Source organism: Aspergillus thermomutatus (assembly GCF_002237265.1).
Source record: "Aspergillus thermomutatus strain HMR AF 39 chromosome Unknown NODE_66, whole genome shotgun sequence".
Lineage (NCBI taxonomy): Eukaryota > Fungi > Ascomycota > Eurotiomycetes > Eurotiales > Aspergillaceae > Aspergillus > Aspergillus thermomutatus.
Genome location: NW_020798115.1, coordinates 81,540 through 107,278, shown reverse-complemented (window position 1 = coordinate 107,278; position 25,739 = coordinate 81,540). Strand labels below are relative to the sequence as shown.

Genomic DNA, 25,739 nt, shown 5'->3' with positions numbered 1-25,739 from the left:
GGCGCAGGTGCAATTACAGTCAGATGCTGCCAAGATCCTCAAATCTTGAACTGCAGGCTGATCAACTCTCCTCAAGCTTTTCATTTAGCTAAAGCAGCATGAATGCCGCGGAGAAGAAGGACGCAAAACTAAATCTTGCTGTGAAGGAAGAATCAAATCTGACTCTCAACTCCAATGAAGCCAATATGAATTGTACTGAGGCATTAGTAGGCGCTAATATTAAGGTTTAATCAAGGAACACATATGCTTTGTTTTCCCACTAGTAGTGAGATAGGGACTTCAAAAGGCTCAGATTCCTTGAGTACCCCAACTGCTAGATATAATAGAACAGACGCTAACAGTAAGGTATCATGATTATCTTTAGGCTTACTTCTTCCTAGATAGGGTGTGTGCTGCGTGAACCAATTACTATCAATAATATTCTTAGGTGATTCCTGTAATGGTGGCCTGGGGCTACAAATCTACCAGGAATTTACATCATAAAATAAGCAAGACATTCGAACGACTTCTATTCCTGCCTCTTGTACGGAGTAGATTAGACGCGATCTATGAAAACTGAGACCTGAATCCAGGTGGTGCCGGACCTAGGTGGCCGGTTCAGGTTTACCTATTATCATCACTGATTTGCCGTTGGCAATCAAGCATACCTGTACTGCTTGTCACATACTTGTTCTTGGTTATTTGGCTGTCGCCCAAAGGTTCAAGAGTCGCAAAGTTGCATGATGGAATTCCATATTATGTCAAAGTCAGAGTATAGTCTGGGCCAAGGTATATCTATGTAAATGTGAGAATATCGGGTTGTGCCTTTCACCTGAAATATAGAACTTCCAAATTATCCTTGAAATGCCCTCTGTGAGTGTGGTTACTAGGTACGTAGTCTACAGGTATGGCGTGTTCGCTTGTGGCATATCCACCTCGCCGTAGTTCCTTTTTCATCCTGTGCTTCCCTCACTACTTTCAACTACCACCACTTTCTTGCATTTCTCCTTGGATCAGCCTGTTTTTCCACGAATTTCCCCAACGTGAACTCTAGCTAGCTCAGACTTGAGCAATTGAAACCCCATAAAGAATCTCTTCGTCTTCCATCTCTCAAAAATGTCTCGCCCAGGCACCACCCTTTATGTCACTGGTTTCGGGCACGGAACTCGGGCTCGCGACCTCGCATACGAATTCGAACGGTATGTGTCGCTCGTCGATTGCTACACACTCTCAGAACCTTGCGATCTTCGTACCCATCTTCGCGCTTCATTCAATGAAGTCCGACACCTTTGAGACTCAGCTTCTACATGACGAGAGTAGAAAAAGCAGCTTTCCTCATTTACGATTCGTCATTGCTACCTTCCCCCTTTCAACTCCCTGCTGACTAGACAAATTCTCCGCTTCGTACTCTTTCACCTGCCCCCAATCTGCCTTGTTTGTTCTTCCATGATGTATTCGGAGCTAACACTTTCACAGATATGGACGCCTCGTTCGGTGTGATATCCCAGCACCGCGCACCCCTTCTAGCAGACTGTATGTTCTGCTCGATTTCATGCTTGTCCATGGTTCTGACGAGGCTTAGTTTTGCTTTCGTCGAGTACGAGAGCCGCCGTGACGCGGACGATGCATATCACGAGATGCACAATAAGCGGATTGGCCGCGACGATCTGCTCAAGATAGAGGTACGTTTCTCCGATGTCTCCCATTGTTCCTTTAGACTAATTTTTTCCTCAGTGGGCCCGTACTCCTCCATCTGCCTCCTGGCGCTTTGAATCCGGTCGTGACCGACGCCGTGACCGTACCCCCCCACGTCGAGGTCGCTCTCCATCTCCTCGTCGTAGTCGAGGTGATTATTCCCCTCGCAGGGATGAAAGATACGAGAGGGACTATGACCGACATGACCGGGACTATGACCGCCGCGACCGAGACTATGACCGCCGTGATCGAGACTATGACCGTCGCGATAGGGACCGAGAACGCTCTCGTGATCGTTCGCGAAGCCCCGATGAAAGGGACCGTGATGTCAAGGAAGACAGAGAACGTCGCGACGATGAGAGAGAGCGCCGTGAAGAAGAACGCGAAAATGGACCGAACGGTGAAGACAGGAAAGGTACATTGCTTTCAATCCCCTAGTTGACAAAAATGAGTTCTTCAGCTCACTCTGGCAGCACCCCTGGATCCTCTGACTTCGGCTCATGACGAGCTAGATACTGCCGAGTAGGTTGACCCCTCGGTGCTCATGGCATAGCTATTGGACAGCTTGCGATCACGGATTAGAGACCAAAAAGAACCGCGACAGCATCAATGTTCCGTTCGAGATATGGTTATCGAGGGCGTGGTGACACTAGTTTGAATCAGGTTTCCAATCCGGTAATGGTAATAGACACTGGTTCACTGGGTAACTTTTTTTCCCCCTATGTTCTCTTTACGTTCGCCTGTCTTTGCTCTTACCTCTTTATATGTTTGTTCTTTCTCTTCTCTTCTCTTTTTGCTCATTTTCCCAATTTGTGTTCTCTTATGGTGAATTCGTGCACCGCAGAGAACCAGAAGGGAAGAACTACGTGGGGATTTTTGGAAGCAAAAACAACCAGACAATGTGGGGAAAAGGGAAGAAAATGGACAGCTGGGCGTTCATGGTTGCTTTGCTCTCTGCTCTTCCCCATCCCCATCTCTGATTTCTTCTTTATCATTTTCCTTTACCTCCCCTCCGATTTCGTGTCATGGTTTGTCTTCGCTTGTTCAACCATTGGTATTTATTGTGGTCAGCAGCTCGAATCATTTCCGACCGAACGTCGAGCGATCGTTAATTCTACTTGCGCCAATTTAGTCGTCCCTACGTGTGTCCCGATATCCGCGTTCATCGTCCGTCTTGATCGCATTCTAATAAGAGAACGATTGCCATCCTTTCACCGTCCATCACGAACGGCTAAGCTTCGCGAGGTCCTTCCGTCGATCTGTCGTTTCGGCTACCGACTCATGATATCATAGTCCAGTAGAAGTAGCCGTAAGTATCAACTCCTGTATGGAAACAGTGTATCATAAAATGGATGTTTGACATGTTCGACCATCCACATTGCTCCATATGGGTTGTTTTTAAGTGTTCGTAGCATGAGAACCGACATCTCGAGCTCATGTCAAAGGCGCTACGTACTCCCAGTTCCTCCCTTGGTCCATGAAGATATGAGAGCGAGGCTTGAGATTATCAACACGGGCATGACTCGATGGTCGGTCAAAGCGCTTAATTTATGCTTGTCTTGTCATTGCTCCTAATCGTTCGCAATCTGATACATGATCCTCAGCACCTGAAAATTCATGGCTGATCTGGCAGGGTCCCATTTCCCCTCAGAATGGCTGAAACCAATGCTACCCTACGCATTATAACTTTTCCAATGGAGCCAGATATCTCTTGGGGGTTGCAATAGAGACAACCCCCCTTCTATTAGTTGACACACTCCCCTGCTATAAATAGTAAACAGATGAAGCATGTGACTGCCTCAACTATATAAGTGCTAACCCTAGGGCATAGGGCATGGTGGTAGGGCATTACATGATGTAATAGCTTCATATTTTTATATACTAGGAGATTGGCTTATTCTATACAAATAGCTCTTCTACTCCCTATACTTCATTGCACTAGGAATCACATGGATAATCAGAGTAGGGAAGGCAATTGAAGTTATGGTTACAGTTAGTAAGTGGTAGAGTAAGTATAGTGTTATCCAGTTGACTAAGGTATATATATGGTGGCTGGGCATGATTCAACCAAGGGGTTGAATCATAATAGGTCTTTTGCCTCAGTTGGTAGTGCGGCGGCCCAGCGCCGGCTCCTAACATATAGCTCATAGAGGAGTAATTAAATCCTAAATAGTATTGTCTAATTAGCTGTGAGATTAGATGCAAAATGAAAATATAACACTTTGAATGCCTATTTTATGGGTATCTTATACTGCTATTTAGTATGAGACTTGGAATACTTAGGATTCATGCAGAACGCATGATGCTTAGTCTTGCCATTTACAGAGTGTTATTAAGGTAGAGGGGTGTGTCATTAAGATTAGGGGGTATGTTTTGATTATAACACTCTCCCTCTATTAGCATCATCTAATGCCCTGATCTGTGCTGGGTGATTTACTTAGGAGTTTAATTCTTTTATGTATGTTACTTAATTACCTAGTAAATAACTAAATTTATGTAACTACTATCTAGCCAGGCATGAATGATCACAGGATAGGTGCTAGATCATGCATAAAACCTCAATATTAACCTTATTAATAATTGTACGGAGGTGTGGTGCAAAAGTCATTGTCAGACCCACATACCTACAGCCAATTAGCATTCAGAGATTGTATGTAGCAGGTCACGTGACTACCGAGGACTTTTGCACCACACCTCCGTATAATACTTGTAAATATACTTCTATCTATGCCCCTTATTATTTAGTTATTACATTTATTCTAACATCACTTAAAGTAACTCTAATCTACTTGAAATAAAATAGGACTGGTTATTCAATAGTAAGATCATATTCACAAGGTAGGCCTTATAAGACATGAATGTTCCTTAGATTGCTGTCAAATTAGACAACCCTTATAAAAGAACTGTTACTACATACATGGCTTCAGGAGCCAATTTCACATCCAATGTCATAATCCATATAGAACTTAGAGTTGAGGCAACACATGCGTCTCAAAGCACTCAAGTTATCAAGTACCTGATAAAGGTGGCCTGAAATATCTGAATTTCTAGCGAACTAGGGACAGAACATATTTCATGCTATGTTTCAACTGCAACGAAATCGTATCAAGCTGATCACTGCATCTTCTCGTATGTGGCCATCAGAGAACCTGTTTGAACGAGTTAGTAGGCATGATCTGTGTACAGAAGAACCTAACTTACCAATAAATGTAGTGACCAAGCGAGACCGCACTTGACAAATATCCTCAGGAACCAACCAAATAGTCGCACCTAGCTTTCTTGCTATGCTAATGCTCAATTTGGCATTAGCGTACGCTTCCTCGTCCGATCGGCCGGGCGTGACGAGGTCGTAGTCAACATAGCTACTCTTCATTCCGTTCAGAACATCAAGAAGGAAAAGTCCCGTGCCAATGGTTTGATCCTTAAAGCTGCGTATTGACGAAGTTCTGCCTCCTTTACGGGACATATCGTTTGCCCACCGGATCATTTCGGCATCGGTGATTTCACGCTTGCCCATCCGCTGCGCGAGGCTAGACAGGGTGTTTGTGATATCTCTCCGCATCAATTGCCAAACTAGTCCCAGCGTAAGTGTACGTTGTCCGTCGGTAATGTCCGCACCCTGTACTCCTACAAGGGAGAAACCGATGTGCTTTCCAAGCTCGATTGCATAGTTTGTGTTTTCCACAGCCTTGAATCGCATCATCTCGCCACCAGAACTAGGTGGTTTGTTGACATGTCTCCAGTTGACACTGCCAGGAATCACTTTGTCGTAGGCTTGAAGTAGAATGGTACCATCTCGAAGATCATCGAACAACGAATTGACGGGGGGCTGTACATCGAGCGAATTCAACCACAAGGTGAACACTCTAGCTTCTCTTTCTCCTTCTGCGTCAAAATCCTCAACCTCGAGTTTTTCTTCCTCAGTTATTGGGTCGAGACCAGGAATCGTATTGAACAGATTGGCAACAAATGCAAGGTTAAGTTTGGGGTTTCCAGCAACAAGCGACGTAGGAGTCAGGAATTTCCGACAGTTCAATTTTTCTGCATTTGCCAGAACTTGCTCTGCTCGCTCAAGCAAATCCCGAGTCTCAAGCGGAGCTCTTGAACACAGATTAGGAGCCAGCTGATTCAAGAGAACAGCGTAATTTTCACCGTTTTTGACATCAGAGGAAAAATTCGTCACCCTGAAACAGGTAAGCGAGCTGCAGTATTTCACCAAGAATTTCTATATTGCAAGCGGCCCAACTTACCTCTTGTCCCACTTTGCATTCTTCAGATGATAGTTGAACCAACGCAACAAGATTTGCTCTGGAGGGAGGCGCAAGAACTGGTCTAGCGTTTCGTCGTCCTCCAGAAGCCGATAGAGTTCCGGATGAAGCTTGATGTCAATCTTGCCCAAAAGGCCTCGACGGATAATTTGCCAAATCAAACCCAGGATCAGGTGTTCGCGGACCTCTATGATGTCACCGCTTCCGATGTTAACCACAGAGCATCCGATTCCCTTGGCCGAATTGATCACAATGTTATTATTTTCGGTCATATGGAATGCATTTAGTTCCCTGATCTTTCTCCCGGGCTTGTTCAGGACACGCTCATCAATCGTATCTGGGACGCTGTCGTTGATCAGTTTCGCTAGGACCAATCCGTCCTTGCATTTATCAAACATCTCAAAGGTGTCAGTGGGGAATGGTAGCATATGACCAATATCGGGGTCTCCAGAAAGAACAGCATTGATGTGTCTGGTGAACTCAGTTCTCTCATCTTCATTGATCGTATGAGTGACATTCGCGGAAGAGCCTTGAACGTGAATTCGTCCTCCTACACTGCCTTTGGAGACGTGTCGAGACACACCCACCCCAATCTCGGGTATTCCTGGAGCTGCACTTGGGCCGGCAGTAGCTCTATTTTGCGCTGAAGTAGAGCGAACTCTTGAAATGAGCTGTTGAATAATTTTAGCTCCACATGGTCCCTGCATCGGCGAAGATACAAACACGAACATCTACATAATCTTCGAGCTCGACTCGACGAGAGCTATCGAGATCGACTTCCTTCAAAGCCTGGCGCACGACGTCGTACGGCTGACGCTCAGACTGCTGGGTGGCCTTGATCACAGTAGCCTCGTCCAGATACCCCTTGTCGTCAACATCCAATTTTCTGAAAGCATCCTGGAGGGAGAAGATTTCACTTTGTTCAAAGTGTGGATATTTCCTAGAAGTGATCCATGTAAGAAAGCCTTAATAAGACGTCTGCGTGAAGGTCTTTTGTGGAGAAGAGCTGTGAACCACATAATAGACGAATAGCATTAAGTACGAACCTCTGAAGCTTGAGAACGTTCATCTTCTCGAGGAGCTGATATGCCCGTCCTGTGGATGGAGCCTTAGAAGAAAGAATAGATCTGGCACCGAGATAAGTTCAAGAAGGAATGGGAAGATGGCAACGGAATGAGGACGCCAGTATGAAGTGGAAGGATGCGATTAGGACGCGAGAGCAGGACGGATGAGTTTTTTTCTCCCAGCGGTGAGGATATTGGAAAAACCGGGGCGGAAGGGGTCGAGTTGAGCGATGCGTGGTTTTAGGCAGCCTGAAGGTAAAAACTACCTAATCTCCGGATACCCCTGGAGCTGGGAGGTGAGAAAGCGGGGTGGGGTTGTGGCTCATGGGAACAGTACGGATCACGGAGTACTTGAGGCAACAACGACCTCGACGCGCTTTAAATTATATTGGAAGTCAATACTGCTGAGTGAATAACTGGCGAGCAATTATTAGGAGATAAAACAAGATTCATCTACTTCCAAGTTCAATCCTCTTGCTTTAAAATTATCATGCATTTTTGTTCGTTGCTTACGACTATTTCATACGGATTGACTGGCGACGTCATCACATGACCGATGCTTCTCATCCAAGCCTCAAACAATGACGCATGAAGTGGGCTTCTGCTATCTACCTTACCATATACAGTTGTACTCCGTGCCAAAGGGGCCTTTGGTGATCTAGGGCCATGGTCTCTCATTCTATCAGGATTAATACAGTAACCTACCTAAGTAACCTGTGTAGTTATCTGGTCACCTACAGATAGTCTGTATCATAATTGTTTTCAGGTGTCCCGTAGGTAAGGTACCTATCTAAAATGTCTGTACGGAGTATCTACAACACAGCCCGGCCAGATATTTAGGCGGCACGCCTTCGTAATTTAGATAATACATTGGATATCTCTTTTTTTGTGAGGATCTGCTGATTTTATAGACGCACCCTATCAGGGGGCACCACCTTGGCACCTCAGACTTCGCTAGGTTCCATGTGTTTGTACCTTACCTAAGAAGATAACCTAGTGACTGCTCTTTTCCGTTGCAGCCATTGCAATTGTATTGTCAATCTGTCGCCGTTTGCCAGAGAAGCTCCCACACCAATACTTGACTTCTAACACTCTTATTCATTCCATGACACGGGCGCTTCTAGTACCGTCTCATTGTGTGACTCTATCATCTCTTCCAAACTAAGGATTTGAGCAGCATTACAATCGCCTTGGCCCGCACATCAATCTTTTGGGCTCTCCAGAGCTCCATGTCCAGAGAAAACCAGAGGGGGTCCTTTCTGGGAGCCATCTCTTCCTGGAATGCATCAAGAAACACTAAGGCTCCCCTCAACAACGATGGACCAGACGTTCTTCCTAGATCTCAAGGCGAAGATCATACAATCTCACATAGGCATAGACTTAGCTTGCGCCACTACCCTCCGGATTGCCCCCCGCTGAGGGTGAGGTGGTTCTACGCTGTTGACTCACCAAAACGGAAACCACTGCTCTCAGAACATCAGAAGGAAGAACCGAAACCCCTACCTGCGCCCAAAAAGTTTGTTCCGTTTTCGTTGAAAGATTCCCAGGCTATTGAGTCCGCTTTCCAAAAACTCTCGGACGTTGAGATTGCTCAAGAGCAAACTCGAAAGAATGAGTCTCTCCGTGAAACAAGGAAAGATTTATTTACGGTGCCTGTAAATGAGGACAACCTCTTTGACGTGGACATCGAGCGAAGGGAGCTCGCGCCGGCGTACTGGATAGGTCCCACCTATGAAGTGCGCCGGGGTACGTGGTTCTTCCAAGACGGGTCTACTTTCAAGCCGTGCGAGGAAAACCTGGCCACCCAGCTTGAGGAAGGCTATCTCAAACTAAAGCCATGGCGCCTGGAAAATGGCCAAGCCAGATTGTCGCAGACTATGGCATACCCAAACCCCCATAATGAAGATAGAACAGATGTGAAGAAGTCTGGGCCCCAATGCACACCCGAACCAGACCTACGTGCTTCGCGGCCACTTACTGATCAGGCTGGACCTGCAACTTCTGTGCGAGTGAATGAGTCTCGACACTATCGTCTTTTTGGTGCTTACATGAACAGCATAGTGACATATCAGGATTCTTCCACAGCTTTGTTGGCAAATGACGATTTCATGTCACGAATGAGCAGTACCGTATACCAGAAATTGGGCGGTATACCAGGTACAAGAGTAGTGCGTGGTTTTATCGAAACTAAAAGACAGAAGGAAACATCGGCTGTGAAGAGTCGTGACCATAACGTTGGTACGAAATCTTCCTCTGATGTTCCTAATGCAGCCTCGACAGACCACGAGGTCAAGTCTGATTCAGAAAGTTCTTCAAATACACGCCCTGATGAGGATGTAAGAAAGAAGGAGATCAATGAGGATGACCCGAGGTCAACTCTGGAACGGCAGATGTCGTCCCTTGCCGGCGAACCTCAGAATACAGCTGAACTTGAGGAGCAAGCGCGGAAGCAGGAAGAGAAGGAGATGGAAGACTCCAGGGAAGTCGATGAAGAGGACAGAGAGCGGCAGATTGACCATTTGGTCCTTGTCACACATGGGATAGGCCAACGACTTGGGTTACGGCTAGAAAGCATCAATTTCATTCATGATGTGAATGTTCTTCGAAAGACCATGAAGAGCGTCTATAAGGCTTCTCCTGATCTGCAAGCCTTGAACTCTGCTTTCTCAGACAGTCAAAGAAACTGCCGTGTTCAGGTACTTCCAGTGTGAGTTAACCCACCCTCGGCCACTGTCCAGTGCTCAACTGTGGATTATGACCATCATACTTCCTGAATTTACTCGAAAAAGCTCTCGTACTAATTGAATTTAGCTGTTGGAGGCACCTCCTTGATTTTCCCTACAGAGGAGTGAGGCAGAATCGTAAAGAACTTGATTTGGCCGATGCGGACTCTCATGATGATAGTTTCTATCCCGGCTTGAATGATATTACCCTTGACAGTGTTCCGGCAGTCCGAAATCTCATTTCTGATTTAGCAATGGACGTACTCCTCTATCAAAGTGCTTATTGTGAACACATTTCTACCATAGTCAAGCAGGAGTGCAATCGGATTCTCAAACTCTTCAAGCAGCGCAATCCGACATTCAAGGGCTCCGTGAGCCTCTGTGGTCATTCACTTGGTAGCGCGATCCTGTTTGATATCCTATGCCACCAACCGTCGAATCCCTGTCTTGAACAGAGTTCCGCGTCCGGAGAGAGAAGGATGGACCGAGACGGGTCCCAGGACCTTTTGCTCGATTTTGACTGCGAAGAATTATTCTGCTTGGGGTCTCCAATTGCACTCTTCCAAATGATCAAAGGAAACACCATCGCTGGACGATCTATGGTGGACGGCGCAAACACTAAGAGCTCGAAGAGGGAAGGTGATCATCGAAATCCAACGTCTTCTTCCTTCGGGGGCCGTGGTGCACCAGTTCAGGCGAGTACGACGTCGGGTGAAGGGCCGACTATCGTGTCATCACCGAAGTGTCAGCAACTGTACAACATATTTCACCCTTCTGATCCCGTTAGTTATCGAATTGAGCCACTAATCTCGCCGGCAATGTCGTCGCTCAAACCGCAGCCTTTGCCATCGGTAAAGAAGAGCCTGTGGGCAGCTTCTGGGCAAAGCCTTTCGATGATTGGCAGTCGTGTTGGCCAGAGCGTGGGAACCTTATGGACCAATTTCGCAACTGGCGTCGCAAGCAGTCTGCTTAACCGCAGCCTCGGCCTTGGTTCAGAAGAAACTTCACCACAACCCACAGTGGTTGCTACCGAGACTCAAATGTCTCGAGGATCACTGGCCAACTCTTCTCTTGAAGAGGATGTTTCTTCTCGCTCTGGGTCGGGCGTTGATATTCAAGAAGTGTCTGGCGATAGATACCGTACACTGATCGACTCGAATTTAGAAACCCTTTACAAAGGCACTAGCGGAATCAAAACCAGTCATCACAATAGCATTTTACATTCCGCGGCCACTGAATGCGCCGTTGGCCGAGAGAGCGAGGATCTAAGGAGGTTGAGGATGGAAGATGCCAAAATGAGGGCACTCAATGCTAATGGACGAGTTGACTACAGCATCCAGGAGTAAGTTATCCTTTTTTTCTCCAGCTATCGAGGATCTTTACATCCTTGTCTGAATCCCTCGAGCACACACCCGGGATGCTGAAGCACTTCAAATAGGGGGGCATTCGATATATCTCTGATTGCAAGCATTGCCAGCCATTTGACATACTGGGCTGATGAGGATGTAAACCACTTCGTGCTCTCCCAGATGCTGTCAAGAAACGGTCGGCATCGAAGTGTCAAGGACTGATTTTTCCCCTGTTCGAGTTTGTTGGAGATCTCTTCTCGCTGTATTTACTTACGAACTCTTTCCGGTCTCTAGCAAAGCCTGGACTAGGCGGCAAACCAGCCTGGTTCTCATGTTCTGTACCGCTTGGAGGCGAGGATATGTTGTCTTACACTGACGATACCAACTCCTCTCTGTCTAAGTTGATCCGGAACGATTGCAATCAAGGGTGTCGGCGGTGTACGTGGAATAAATCCTAAAAAAGATCAGTGATGTCATGCAATGGTACTGCAACTATAATGGCCGCAGAATGATGCTGGGCAGCATGTAGAATACACCGTGCATTTAAGAGATTCGAAGTTTTATCAAAATCACATTGTCGGGGCGTTCTATATTGATGATGAATGAAGAGCAGACAAGAAGTTTATATTACATCAAAGTGTTGTTCCGAGCCCCATTGCAGGTTTGTGGAAGCATTGTTTCTGCTGATGAACAGACGAAACAGACTTCTAATCAGCCATGGATCTACTGGGAGGAAGCGAGTTTGGGCAAGATCGAACCAGAAATAGCTTGGGTTGTTTTGTATTCGGACTCAGTCTCAGACGAATACTTAGGCTCTTAGCTAAGAGTAATGTTCCTGCAGGTACACTGCAGACTTTACCTTGTTAGGCATGCGTTAGGTGATAACCCTAAGGCTCAAACGCAAGTCACATAACTTCGAATTAACCCACTCGTCGACAGCCATGGAAAAAAATTCTCACAATTATCTATCGGCCAACACTCTTTGGACCCTCCCAATCAATGAATCGGCAGTCAGAAGAGCTAATAGACCACATCCACTATGAACACTGAGCTCCATCAGGTCTTGAATGTCTGGGACCGTATCCGTGTTAACAGCCCAATATATGCGTTCCTTCTCAATGATGTTGAAATCTATAGCGCGCAAAAGGGGAAATTTAATGCTCGCCTTCGCGTTGCTCCTCATCATCTGAATTCCAAAAACACACTACACGGTGCTTTTTCCGCATGTGTCACTGATTGGGCTGGTGGGCTGGCCATCGCATCCTGTGGCCATGACTCTACAGGTGTGAGCACCGATATCCATGTTAATTACCTGTCAACGGCCACGACAGGGGATTGGCTTGAGATTGAAGGTTGTGCGGATAAGGTCGGGAGGACGCTTGCTTTCACAACGGTAGTTATTTCCAAGAAATCCGAGACGGGGAAGATGAATGTCGTCGCCAAAGGTTCCCACACGAAATATCTCAGAACCACTTGATGACAGCTCCCTTCATTATCCATAACTCGCCGACAGTGTCTTACGCATTGAGGAAACATGACAGAATATCTGGATGATTCTGACGTCAAGTACCTATACAAGCCCGCCATCTTCTTTGCATCTGGCATGATTACATGTTCTTTGAATGCTGGATTCACTCGGATAGCGGAGATTATAACCCCATTCTCGATAGCTTTAGATACCTCACCATCTCATCAAGAGGTGAGGTAATAAAGAATGGGCACATAAATCATCTAGTCCTTTGCTAAGCTATAAGATTCTAATTATTTCCACATCTTTGTGGCATCCAAAATCGAAACTTCTGAACAACGAACACGTATGACTAATATGGGGAGTGTCACATGATGATAGTTAGTCAGCACCATCTCATTTCTTCCATAGGTTTCACCTAGGTAGCTTCATGTGATGCAATACACGTGTATGGCCATACCATAAAAGGGCGTACCAATGCATGACACATTATATAATCAATATCTGGAACGGAAAATGGGAAGGTATCATGTACGGAGCTTTAAGAGCTCGTACTGAAGAAGCTCTGTATAAACGCGATGGATGGAAATGAAGTCTCTGGCTCCAAGGAAATTGTTCCAGCTTTTAAACCATACCAATCATAAAAGCCCTACCTGTTTCGACTGATCGTTTCTACAACCCAAGCACTTAATAGACCTGACTCAAAAGTGGCTAATGCCATTCTCACCCGAGGAAAGTCATCATGGATGATTCCATTGACAAGCCTCTTCCGTCCCCCTTGAGCGAGACTTGCTCTCATGTCCGGGATGCCACTGACTGTCTTCCGACCTCGCGTCATGACGATTTTAATCGACCAAGTGATTTGATACCTACCATTACCCCATCAAAGGGGCCAGTTGATTACATGCTACGTTTCCTCTCATCGTCCGATAATTCAACTTTGACCTGGGTTGTCGCATCCTTGGCGATTGTAACATATGTTCTCTTAGGCAGGATTGGACTGCTTTTGATTGGGCTGGTGGCCGGTGTCGCTCTGCATGCATCATGGGAGGCAGCCGATACTGATCTCAGCGGGGATTCAACGGGGACTTACAGTGGCTATAGGAGAAAGGAACTTTCTCTGAACATAGCAAACCGATTGCTGGAGTTATCGAGTCGCAAACCTTCGGAACCCAAATCAAATAACGGCGGAAATATTACAAAAGCTGCTGAGCAGATATCTGAGCATGAGCTAAATTTCTCTGGTTTTCCGCCCGAAACAGCGGCAGCGTTGCGGTCATTGACCAATGCTGTGATAAAGGACTATGTAAAGTATGTTTGCATCACATATGTCTTTGCGTGTTCTGACAGAATACTAGTCACTGGTACGAACCCATGTTGCCAGCAGAGCAAACGTTCCCTCTCTCTTGCCGGAAATTGATGACAGGCTTTATTATTTCTCTGTCCTCTCATCTATCTCGCAAAAGGCCGGCAGATGCGTTCTTAGAGTTTCTCACGAATTCTTCCTCTATGGTTATCGTGCTCTTAAATGAATTGTCAGCGGCGTTCCAGCACGTCGAGGGCCATTTAACGCCGGAAGATGCAGTCAAACGGTACCTGGACTTACATCCGGAGAGCAGTTTAGCGAACATTTTGTCGGAGCAGCAGCAGCGATTGAAATTAAAAATGGTAGCAGATGACATCCTATCCAGCTTTTTGGAACCAGGAGCGTACGCATGTTCCGTGCTGAGGGAATTCCTTCGCGAGATTCTGGCCGGTGTAGTATTAGAGTCGACAATCTCCAGTCTTTCGCAATCGGAGACGATCAATAGCTGGATCATCCATCTTCTAAGAGAAGGCGAACCAGAGTTATTGAGCGCCATTGATGCGGGTGTCGAGGGGGCCAAGGAACAAGTGGTCGCGGTCGAAGGCGCCCGCGACGAGAACAAGTCTACAACAGTTCCGTTTAGCAATTCAGATATTGAGGGGAAAGCTGCCAGGCATTCTGATAGTTATGGAATTCTTCCTACGACCAAGGTTGCTGAGGTTCCGATCTATCAACCGGAGAGCGCCACGGTTCAGACACAGGACTTCGAGATTCGGACCGCTCGTCTGTCTCCCCCTGAAGATGTGCAGTCCTCAAATTCCCAATCAACCATGTTGCCGCGCCACTCGCTTGTCGGGACCCAAGACAAAGAAGCAACAATTGATACACCGAAGGCCAGAGACGCCGCACAGATTCGGAATGTTTGTGACCCGACAAAGATAGAGTCCACAGAACATTATCCTCCAATTCAACCTCCAGACCCATCCATGGCACCACCAGTCTCGCATTTAGCGGAAAACGCCCCTAAAATTTCACTTGTCACCACTCTTCATCATGCTTCCGTCTCAGTAGAGGATCTTTCTGAAGCTAGTGAGAAAGCATCAATTCGGTCAAAACCTACATCGAGTTATCTGATCCAAATCGAGCCAGCAGTCACACGTCGCACTGGGTGGATGATTTTCAGAACTTATGCAGATTTTGAATCACTACACGGCACCCTTGGAACGATAGCGAGGCTCAATACGATACAGGATTTCACGGAAAGCCACCCTGTCTTGCCACCCTGGAAGGGGCAGACAAAGGGGGCCCTAGTGCGTAATCTGGAGAGATACCTTAAGGATGCCCTTCAGTATGAAGCACTTGCAGGTTGCGAGAGAATGAAACGTTTCTTGGAGAAGGATGATCGCCTCGATCCTGGTGCCAGCGATGCCTCTGCTAAATCTGGGTTTCCATTTCCCACCTCGGTCGCGCTCGAAAACATGGGCAAAGGTATGCTAGGCGTGCTGACTAACGCACCAAAGGGCGTTGCTGAAGGTGGTAAAGCCGTCATTGGTGGTGTGACCGGGGTGTTTGGGGGAGCGAACGGCAAAAAAACATCATCAAGCTCTAAAGGAGATCAAGGCAACCATGGCCGTTCCCTATCAACTCGATCCATCTCACAGATGAACTACGAGAGTATAGCCTTTGACAGTGTGATCGGGCCGAAGAGACGTGATAGCGAGAATTATAAGACAGAGTGTTGTTCTTTAGCTGTTGTCCCTACGCCAGAGACTTCAAGTTCTCAAGATGTCCCGGCCAGACCTGGAAGCGGGGAAGTTGCTGGCTCTACTAGACCAATGTTCAGAGATCTTGCATCGTCCGATTCAAAGCTCGAGAGTCATCATCTTGAGGTGCCGGTGTCTGACTCTGACGGTAAAGATAACACGGATTCCTGCATAAGACCGAAGGAAGAGCAGAAAGTGTCGGTTGGTCAAACCACCGGGCGGCGTCAAGAAAGCCCTATCTCCCAGGAGGAGACACAAATAGCTGTGGAGCTCATGTTTGCGGTTATAAATGAACTATACTCATTGTCATCTGCATGGAACATCAGGAGAACTCTTCTCAACGCTGCGAAGACGTATATTTTACGCCCCGGAAGCCCAAGTCTAGAGACGATTCGCTCTCTTTTACAGGAGTCCATGATTGATGCTAATACCTCGGATGCATCAATCGCATCCTATCTGACCAAGCTCCGCGAAAACGCCCTGCCGACGAAGGAGGAGCTGGAGTCCTGGCCTCAGTCGCCCAGTAGAGCGGAAAAAGAGCGTATGAGGGAAACTGCAAGAAAAACACTTGTCCTTAAAGGGCTGCCGCAGGCGCTTACAAGTGTCATGGGGGCCGCTGCTAGTCGCGAATCACTTGAGAGGGTCTTTGATTGCCTACAGGTCGAAATGATTGCGCGCGGTTTTGTTTTCTCCATTCTTCTGCAAGCTTTGAGAGCTCTGACTTTCTGATCCGTCTGAGAATGGTGTGATTGTCGATGAAGCTGATATTTGTTTCTCTTCTTCTTCAGCCGGTCGATCTACGGAAGACGCTGCATAGGAATTTCCATTAAGATGAAGTTTGAATATGTGAATATGACCATTACCTGGTGTTTAGCGCGTTTAGATTCGTGTGTTCGAAATTTGCGTCACCTGTTGGCACACTCTTATATCGAAAGCTACACAACTCCACCCAACCAAAATGTTGTGAGGAGGAGCATAGAATCCCTTACCAATAGGGATCTTAGATCTTTGAATACTAAGCTAGAGATGCAGTTGTCTTTCGTCTGTTTGGGTATGGATAAACATAGAATATTGGCAGTAGAGAAATTACCTAGATCCCTTGGTACTTGTTCTTTAAAGCTTCCAACATATACATCATAGATGCCTTCAATATTAGCTTGTGGAAAGTTCGAAAGACAGCTCTACGTGTTTTATAGAAGGTAGTTTCTCATCTGAGTTTATCTAGAAAACATACAAGACTTACAAGTTTTAATGGTAGTACAGCATATGATGTACGTGGACTTTAGAGTTTAGGTAGAGTTTAAGGAGTACTGTATCTAGACCCTTAAGCCTGGCCGGGAGTCCAGGACCCACTTATCCGTGCCATACGCACCCTCACCACCTGCAGTGAGGGTGTGCCACACTGTAACCACTATTTGCACTATAACCACTATTTCTCTAATAAATTCATATTTTTAATGCTATTCCCACCCAACATGCCTAAAATTATTAAATTTAATGAATCTTATATAGCTAAGGCCTGTAAAACTGTTTAAGCCTAAGAAAAACCAAATATCTTAAAGATTATATATAAATATAGTATTCCTTATTTGACCCTTTATAACTGTATTAAACTTAATATATAGCCTTAAATAGCTAGGAAACTAGTTAATAAGGCTCTTAAGGGGTATTAGGAGGAAGCATTAATATAGTAGATAGTCTATATATAAGGTTAGAATATGCTAGTAACACCTAGGCTACTAAAAGATTATATAAATTAGGCACTTTAATATACTAATATATCTAGATAGGTTAGTAAGATATAGGCCTATTACTTTAAGAAATAACTCCTAGAACATCTTAAATTAGGCCTAGTAAAGCAGAAAATAAAGGAATTAAAATATATCTAGGCTAAGGATATAGGGTTATTAGGATACTAGTATAATTAGCTTATAAATATAGTTAAAGAGGTACTAATGTAGTTAGTATATAACTTTAATAAATATGGCTTCTAACCTAGTAAAGATATATCTAGAAATATAATTAGTTTAAGAGGTAGTGCTCCTAATATTCCTAAATCTAAAAAAGATAAGAATATTATAGCTATTAAATATATAGCTATAGATAGTTAGTAAATATATCTATTCTTTATCTTTAAAGATAGTATCTTTATAGAGTATTAGTTTAATAAGAGTAAGGGTCTATTACTATATATAATTATAGTAATATTACTAAATAGCTAGATTACTAATAAACTAGTATTTAAATAGCTTTAATATTTTATTAAGGTAATAAATAATTATATAAAGAGAGAGGAGAAATATATACTTATATTTAATAGTTATAGCTCTTACCTTACTATTAAGTTCTTATAAAGATATAAAGATAATAGTATTATACTATTTAGATTCCTTCCTTATATAACTTATCTTTACTAGCTACTAGATGGCAAGCTATTTTTAAGCTATAAATAATACTTCTAGTATATAAATAATAACCTATCTTACTAGGCTAGTAAGCTAGTAGGGAAGTTAGAATTCTTATAGGTAATTAGATCTATATAGGAGAAAGCCTTTAACTAGTAAATTATCTATAAAGCCTTTAAAGATTATGGTATCTAGCTAGTTAAGGGTAGTAAGATAGTTAATAAGCTTACTACATAGGCATGGGAATAGATCCTAGATATCTATATACCTAATTTTAATATATACCTTTAAATATCTTCTCTGCCACTAACTACTCTCTCCTTATCTAGTATAGATATCACCCCTTTAATAATGATTTAGGCCCTTAAGAAGAACTAGGTAAAGCTATCTAAATATATAGATCTTCTTATACTAAAGCTGCAGTGGAATCTCTAATAAGTATTAGAATATAATTAAATTACTACTAAGAACTTTACTATAGTAAATAAAATAATTAGTTAAATTAGGGCTGTATAAGCACCCCTATAGTGTAAATATACTAAGTAATAGGTTAAACCACTTAGTTAAGATGATAACTATACTAAAAGTATATAATATAAATTAATTAATTATAGTAAGAAAGGCTAAAGAGGCTATTACAGAGGAGAAGAGGTTACAGAAGTAGTGGGAGAAGGTATATAATAAGAAGCCACCACCAGCACCTATATAGGAGAATATAGTATTAAATAGATTAGTAGAGGCAGTAGATTATCTATTTAAATATTTTTAGATAGATAGGTATTGGGAATAGCCTCAAAAATATGACTTTATTTAAAATTAGCGGTTACAGTGCAAATGGTGGTTATGGTGTGGTGTACCCACCTTGCAAGCAAGGTGGGTTTAAGGTGGGTGCGTATGGCACGGATAGTCCTTATCTACTCCATTATTTTTCACATGATATGACGCGTCTGATATTCACGCGTCCATTGAATTATCTTGTGCTAGAGAATCACTACTCTCATTATATGAGCAGTTACGCTTTTCAACCACCGTGAACAATTTGATTGTAGTGGTCTCCTATTCATACTAGCGCAATATCTACCTTGATTCTTTCTCCAGTTATCCACGACCGGATCTTGAGGATGCCTGCTGGGCCCAGGAAGCGCGTGTCAAGTGTCAGTGATGAATGCAACAACAATGAGAAGTTCCAGCCGAAGAAAGCAAAAATAGAAGCATCAATGAGTGTTTCTGCATCGTCGCCTCGCGACATGCATAAAACAGTAAGCTGGAAAGTTGACGCAAATGGAGACAAATTCTGGGAGCTTTCTAAAATGCGTCGTGTCACTATCTCCTCCTTTCGAGGGAAGACTCTCGTCAACATTAGAGAGTATTACGAGAAGGATGGGCAAGAGCTCCCGGGGAAGAAGGTAAAATGAGATTACCAGCAAGGCGCTGTCCCACCTCAACTGACTTGCACTACAGGGCATTTCTTTGCCAATCGACCAGTTCTCCGTTCTTGTGACATTATTACCAGATATTGAAATGGCGCTTAAAGAGAGCGGGGAGTTTGTGCCGCGGCCAGACTACCCTCAGGCCAATAAAAAGTTGAATGGGGATGATAGCAACGAAGCAGACCACAGCGCGGAATCTGAAGTCAAAGATTCAATGAAGAAGAATATTGAAGCAACTAGTGAGGAAGACTAGAGCCCAGGACAAGCTCTTTTACTTGGCGCAGGAACCACAATGGACGAATCATACATATTTTTCTGTTTATATTTTATGCAAATAATGATGTGCGCTGAAAAAGCAACAGAGTGGAAGTGAAAGAAAAAGAGGGACAAGGAAAGATTGTGGAGGGCGCGCTACAATAATCTTCCTGTGGTTCAAGGGGTGTGGACCTACAGGCTCATGTGCTTCTGTCCTTCAGTGATTGAAAGGGCAGTTTCAGTCTTCTCCCAAGCAGGCATTGTTGAGGCCTCAATTGCCCATTCACCATTCTAGGTACTGTCTTCAGGGGTTCAGGTACTAGAGTGCCTTTAACTTGAGCCACCGCCTACATAGTCGTGGAGGATTAAAGCCTTTTGTTGCCGTTCTTGAAGATAGCCAGCCTACTGGCCCAGAAGCCAACTTATAAGCATCTTCTTGAAAAGCCGCCTTTGTGCTGAAACATCTCTCGAAATTTTGTTCACATTTGTTGACTCTGTAGGATTGCCTTGGCAATTGGAGTAATTACGAACACTGATACAGGTAAAAGCTGAATTTTGTATTCCGACCATCAGCTATCTGCATTATGTTGCCAGTCAGTCCATTGGTATGCACTTCTGAATAATTAGCTTGTCATCTCACTATTGTAATCCCTCATCTGATTCAGCCTTTATTTTTTCAAGCAGATTGTAAAGTGACCTTCAATCAGGAGGTTGGCATGGGTTAACACTGAAGAGGCTTCCATTGCCACAATACACATTAGTAAAATGATACTCAGCTGATTTGGGGTCAAGCACAAAGAGACCGTTGCGGAATAAGACCCTCGAGATACCGCCTGCTGTAGAAGTGCCGATGTCCAGCGGTTGAGATTGAGCTAGCGGCAATTATCTCTGAATCATGTTCATGGTAACCTCCCTATCTCAGTGCTTTTGGACACAACTCTGAATTTAATTGCGCTGATCTTGTAAAATTAAGAGTTAGGTTGTGGTTGAACTGAATTTAAAGTATCTCAGACAAGGTCATTAGCCTAGGCTCACTGCCTCTTTTGCTGAATGCCATTACCCTTCTTAGTGCTTGTTTTAACCCACATTATCATTAATCATCATTATTAACTCCTTAGCGCGCGTGTACTGTGTAGATACAGAGTAATATTAAACTAAAGAGAGCTTGCCTGAGACAGAAGTGTAAGCAGCGTAGTAGTTCTTACATTAATTTTACTACTTTAAAAATATCATGAGATGTGTGCATATACACAAGTTTCCCTCCTGATAATTTAGGCATCAATAACCCCCCCTTTTCCCGCTCCGCAAATTGACCAACCATCAGGGTGACCAGACCTCTGCTTTCTCTCCCCTGAACCACCTACCATCACCGGTAATAATATGCCACTATCAACAATCATATCTTGAGATTTTGTATTAATTTTCCATCCTGTAGTTGGACGTTCTCATTGAAGCTATATTTTTCTTTCAATTTCGAATTGATCATTTCTGAGCAAAAGCTATTCGGCATCAGTTCTCTATGCTAGATACTCTGCCAATCAAGCCGGTACGTCTGACGCTACCTGTAGACGGCTTCTGAGCAATCTTGTCATCTGGCTTCAGCCTACTCCTCAATAAATGGAAATTGACACGGTCCAAATTCTTTATCCAGTTTATCGTCCCTGGTCTATCTCCGCGCCGAGTTTTCAACCCACCATCATCGCTCTGCTTCTTATGTTTCTGAGCCGCCGTCCATCGATTCCTGTCGAAGTGACTTCTTTAATCGTCCGGCTAACTATCTACTTGTTCTGGTCTCTGCTGCCCCGCTTGAACCGCAGCTGCGATCGGCTATCCTAAAGTTTGCATTGTTTCTGATTTGCACTGCTCACTGGCTGTCTTCTGGAAGCAATGCGCTGTCCGTAAACGCATTGCAGCTTGCGCCAAACAACGATGCGCTGAGCAAGGCGCTCGAAGCTGAGGTATCTATATTAACTTCAGGCTTCGATAATCTATATATGCCTACTTGTGGTTGCCTCATCAAATAGCCACCTCTCGCTTCTCGCTTTGCAGCTATTGGGAAATGACAAAGGGCAGCCCAGCCGTTCCCGCGAAAGACAACGCTGAACCAAGGCGAACTCACCATCTCTGAAAACACCACAAGTTACGAAACAATCATAATGCCCAAGTTGACACCAGAGCAGACGACCAACCCAATTCCGGAAACCCCAACCGATCATAATGGGATTCTAGAAGGCCTCGGTAGCCTGAATCGCTGGTCTCAATCGACCATTTCTAGCAAGGATTCGCCTATCAGTCGTTCTCGGGGAAATTCATCGCCCAGTAATATGGAATCTCCGAAGGCAGATGCAAGCCCGGCTAGCACCTCTAGCCCTCAACGTTACGTTCCCAATCACCACCGCGGCCAATCACAGGGATTTCGTGTCTCCCAGCCTTCGATGCCAGCAAGCCATACCGAAGCGTCCAAACTTGGATCATCAGATGCTGGTATGATACCCAAGTTTGCGGCGAATGATAGCGGCATGGTCCCCTTCGATTCCAATTCTGAGACATCGGAGCCTGTGTTGGCCTCCCCCGCTCTCTTTCAGAATCCTTGGGCAAAGTCAGGCTCGCTCAGTATGGACTCTGGCGAGCATAATTTGACTCATGATCCAGCGAGCTCGCAACAGGTTGGCGACAGCTCACGCCCAGCATCGGCCAAGGAATTTGGCTCTGGACGACGACGACGGGGCTATTCCCAGAAAGCAATGCTTTCTAAAGCGTTGCAGAAGGCTAATACTGCGGTTCTCCTGGACAATGCAGCTAATTTCGAAGGTGCAATGGAAGCTTACAACGATGCTTGCCAACTTTTACAACTGGTCATGTTGCGAAGCAATGGAGGAGAAGATGAGAAAATGAAGCTTCAGGAGATTGTGAGTTTACCCTCTCTACCCCCGCAGAACTTATTGACAGGGATATTGTAGCGCGACACCTACATGCTTCGTGTAACCGAGCTGCGACGCATGGACTTTTCCTTCCGCGAAGTTAATAGCAAAGCGCTTCCCGAACGTCCCCTTAGTCAAGAGTCATACGGAGCAATGTCTCAACCGATAGAGGACGATGATGATTTTCATACTGAGGAGAGATATGATTACTTGCATTCCCGATCTTTTGTTCATGATCATCCCATCTCTGAAGGATCTAGAACCATGGTGCCCAATCAGATCCCTCCGAGGCGTCAATCGCTATTGCCGTCGCCTTTGGAGGATGAGTCAAGATATGCAATACCGTCACCGGTGTCTGGCAGACCGACTCAGTCTGATTCGTCCAGGCAAGCGTCAGAGACATTGTTTCAGGGCGCACCGGGCCCTCCACAGGATAGATATTTGACCAGGGGACTCGGTCAGGAAGAGGAATCCTCGTCTTTGGGTGATCCTCATTCTGAGTTGACCTTACTGAGCACTCACGCCAGGGACATTTACGAGTCAACCTCTTGGCTTGATACTATCGATGAGTCTGGTGCTTCTTCACCTTCTTCCCTGCACTCCCGAGTATCATCAGTGTATTTACGGCGGAGAAGAAGTCACCGCTTCAGCCATGGTACTGAAGCCGAATTTGATGCTGCATTAGACGCTGCCGTCGAGGCTGCATACGATGAGGGCTTGGAACCAGCGGTAGAAGTGGACGGCTACGATACAGATGATGAGATTGTAGCGAACGCTCGCAGGAACGTTGAGTTGGCAAAACAGAGAGTAAGGGAAGCGGAGAGAGAAGCGGAAGTAGCAATAACACAGGGCCAAGAACTTCGCCACATATATGGGCAGACGAAGTTCGACCATTCAAGTGATTTGATCCAAGATTATCCTGACGATGACGATGAAGCCGAAGAAGAGGAGCGATTGTTGGATGAAATGACCAGTGGTTATGTTATGGATGATTTCGCATTTGATCTCCAGTCAAAGTCTGCTCTTCCCCGCCAGTCAGACTCAAGCGTGTTGTCCGGTAGAACCTGGGAGAGCTCGGTTGTCCCTAATTCAACTACAACAACACCCGGCGTGACTTTGTCTCCGTTGGAGGAAGATGACGTTGTGTTAACGGATCAATCAAAGAAATCTCAGAGCGCGCTTACCCCATTGGAGCTCGACCTAGTTTCCTCGCCTCACGTTCCTTCTGGCCTGCCCAACCAGTCTTCTGTGCCAACGGCGAGTCCAAGCGTGCGAGCACGACGAATGTCAGGTCAAAATTTGACAGAACTGAAAATCGAGACAAGCTCTCATCCTAAGGTTGGCGGTGATGTGCTCGCCCAAGAGTCCGCGGACACGGACACGTTTCGACCACATCCTGTCCCCAAAGACGTAACTCAAACACTCTCTTCTACAAGTTCCAGTACAAAGACTCCTGCTCTAGCTTCCGTTTTGACATCGGCCGTGCATCTCAATCGAAGGAACGCCTCAATTGCATCACTAGCTGAAGATGGTTCAACCACTGAAGTACTAGAGAAAGTTATTACACAGGAGGGAAAACCTTATGCCAGGATATCGAAAGTGCCATCACCCGCCCGTCTGATTGGCAAGGTTCCTTCAGCCCCAGACAATCTAGGCAAGTTAAATTCAGGTCTGAAGACGTTCCGGCCGAGAAATGTCTCTGTACCAGCGCCTGATCTGTCTGCGAATTCCCCAGAAACACCATCAAGCGGCGCATTTCCTGACATCCATAAGGGAACGGCAATTGACGCAGTTCCTTCTCTACCTACGCCAATAGGTGCAACTTTTGCGCCGTCTGGTATGACCAGTGGGGGCCTGTATTTGTTCGATAGCCATATCCATTCACCGACAAGTCCCGGATCCCCCAATCCAATGGCTGCGAACGCCCCTATTCCTCTAGAGCCGTGTCCCGAGTCATTTCTTCTACGTCCATTCTGGCTTATGAGATGTATTTACCAGACCATCGCTCATCCGCGGGGCGGGTATTTATCTACGAAGCTATTTGTGCCTCATGATGTGTGGGGCGTTAAAAACGTGAAACTCAGGGCGGTCGAAGAGAAAGTGTCCAACTGCGACTTATTGACGGCGGCGTTACTTAAGCTTGCCAAGGTGGACACTTATGACGCCGACGCCGTCCTGGAGGAAATGCAATCGTTGGAAGCTGTGCTCGACCAGGTGCAGGTGTCTCTGTCAAAGAAGATAAGCAGCGAAGTCGGCGTGCAAGGGGCTTTACCTCTCTTCAAATATTCTCAGAGCTCTGAGGATGCGGCAAACGGTTCTGATAATATGCCGCAAAAAGTCAACAACGGTTCAAGCAAATCGTCATATCTAACGTCGTGGCGAAAATTGCGTTCCAAAAACTCAGGCTTCGGTGCTCCCGCTACACCAGTGTATTCCAAAGAAACCAGCAAAGACAATTTAACAATCAGTTCGCTCCCCATGACATCGTTGCCAACTTCTCAGACTGCCAAGCGTGCTACACCACAATTTCAGTTCAGTGGACCCAACGCAAATTATATGGCTGCGCTCGCCCGACTGTGCGATGCGGCGCAGGTGCTGGGTGAGTACATGTTCTCATGCTTCTTGTCAATCCTGCTATGCTAACAGAGACTATCTGATGTAGACCAAATTGCCCAGCAAGTTGAAGACCCCGGTCTCAAACATTCCTCACCCACACTAGTTGGCCTGGAATTGAGTACACGCCATGCTGCTGAATTTTTCGGATTCTATATCTGCCGATTCGCTTTGAACGACATTGGTATGATGCTTGATAAGTTCATCAAGAGAGGAAGTGAGTGGGTTTTGATCTGAGTGGAAAGGTGTTCGAGCCTAGCGTATTTACCGCATCGAGAGATCTCAGTCTTTTGGCTCCTGCTGTGCTCTTCTGCCCTCCGATGTCCTCCATTTATCTTTGATACACCTCTCCCATTCTGAATTCTCTCCTATTAGAGTTTCGAATGGACCCGCCCCTCCCCCTCCCCCGTCAAAGTCACTAATGCATCAACGACCGTTGGCTGTCCCGATCTGTAATCTCAGCTTCGTCTGGAGAACATGTCCTTCTACCTACCCAGTTA

At 45.4% G+C, this 25,739-nt stretch overlaps 7 protein-coding genes across 7 annotated transcripts; 6 read left to right on the top strand and 1 right to left on the bottom strand.

Annotated features, from left to right (window-relative positions):
* Positions 1-1,095: 1,095 nt before the first annotated feature.
* Positions 1,096-2,200, top strand: CDV56_108316 (RNA-binding protein; the record flags this gene model as incomplete). Its single annotated transcript, XM_026761935.1, has 5 exons — positions 1,096-1,178; positions 1,456-1,512; positions 1,562-1,661; positions 1,714-2,089; positions 2,148-2,200. The coding sequence occupies 5 exons, from the start codon at positions 1,096-1,098 to the stop codon at positions 2,198-2,200; spliced, it is 669 nt and encodes a 222-aa protein (XP_026615458.1).
* Positions 2,201-4,788: 2,588 nt separating this feature from the next.
* On the bottom strand, positions 4,789-7,011 carry sac6 (fimbrin; the record flags this gene model as incomplete). Its single annotated transcript, XM_026761808.1, has 5 exons — positions 4,789-4,823; positions 4,876-5,858; positions 5,925-6,613; positions 6,672-6,882; positions 6,989-7,011. 5 exons carry the CDS (start codon positions 7,009-7,011, stop codon positions 4,789-4,791), a joined length of 1,941 nt encoding a protein of 646 aa, XP_026615457.1.
* A 1,224-nt stretch (positions 7,012-8,235) lies between these two features.
* Positions 8,236-11,075, top strand: CDV56_108063 (uncharacterized protein; the record flags this gene model as incomplete). Its single annotated transcript, XM_026761682.1, has 2 exons — positions 8,236-9,713; positions 9,818-11,075. The coding sequence occupies 2 exons, from the start codon at positions 8,236-8,238 to the stop codon at positions 11,073-11,075; spliced, it is 2,736 nt and encodes a 911-aa protein (XP_026615456.1).
* Positions 11,076-12,117: 1,042 nt separating this feature from the next.
* CDV56_108012 (PaaI family thioesterase) lies at positions 12,118-12,555 on the top strand (the record flags this gene model as incomplete). Its single annotated transcript, XM_026761631.1, has 1 exon — positions 12,118-12,555. One exon carries the CDS (start codon positions 12,118-12,120, stop codon positions 12,553-12,555), a length of 438 nt encoding a protein of 145 aa, XP_026615455.1.
* A 733-nt stretch (positions 12,556-13,288) lies between these two features.
* CDV56_107889 (PX domain protein) lies at positions 13,289-16,344 on the top strand (the record flags this gene model as incomplete). Its single annotated transcript, XM_026761508.1, has 2 exons — positions 13,289-13,857; positions 13,905-16,344. 2 exons carry the CDS (start codon positions 13,289-13,291, stop codon positions 16,342-16,344), a joined length of 3,009 nt encoding a protein of 1,002 aa, XP_026615454.1.
* Positions 16,345-19,141: 2,797 nt separating this feature from the next.
* On the top strand, positions 19,142-19,703 carry CDV56_107763 (transcriptional coactivator p15/PC4 family protein; the record flags this gene model as incomplete). The annotated part of the gene is made up of 2 exons (XM_026761382.1): positions 19,142-19,426; positions 19,482-19,703. 2 exons carry the CDS (start codon positions 19,142-19,144, stop codon positions 19,701-19,703), a joined length of 507 nt encoding a protein of 168 aa, XP_026615453.1.
* Positions 19,704-21,861: 2,158 nt separating this feature from the next.
* Positions 21,862-25,476, top strand: CDV56_107542 (uncharacterized protein; the record flags this gene model as incomplete). The annotated part of the gene is made up of 3 exons (XM_026761161.1): positions 21,862-22,614; positions 22,666-25,225; positions 25,289-25,476. 3 exons carry the CDS (start codon positions 21,862-21,864, stop codon positions 25,474-25,476), a joined length of 3,501 nt encoding a protein of 1,166 aa, XP_026615452.1.
* Positions 25,477-25,739: the final 263 nt, after the last annotated feature.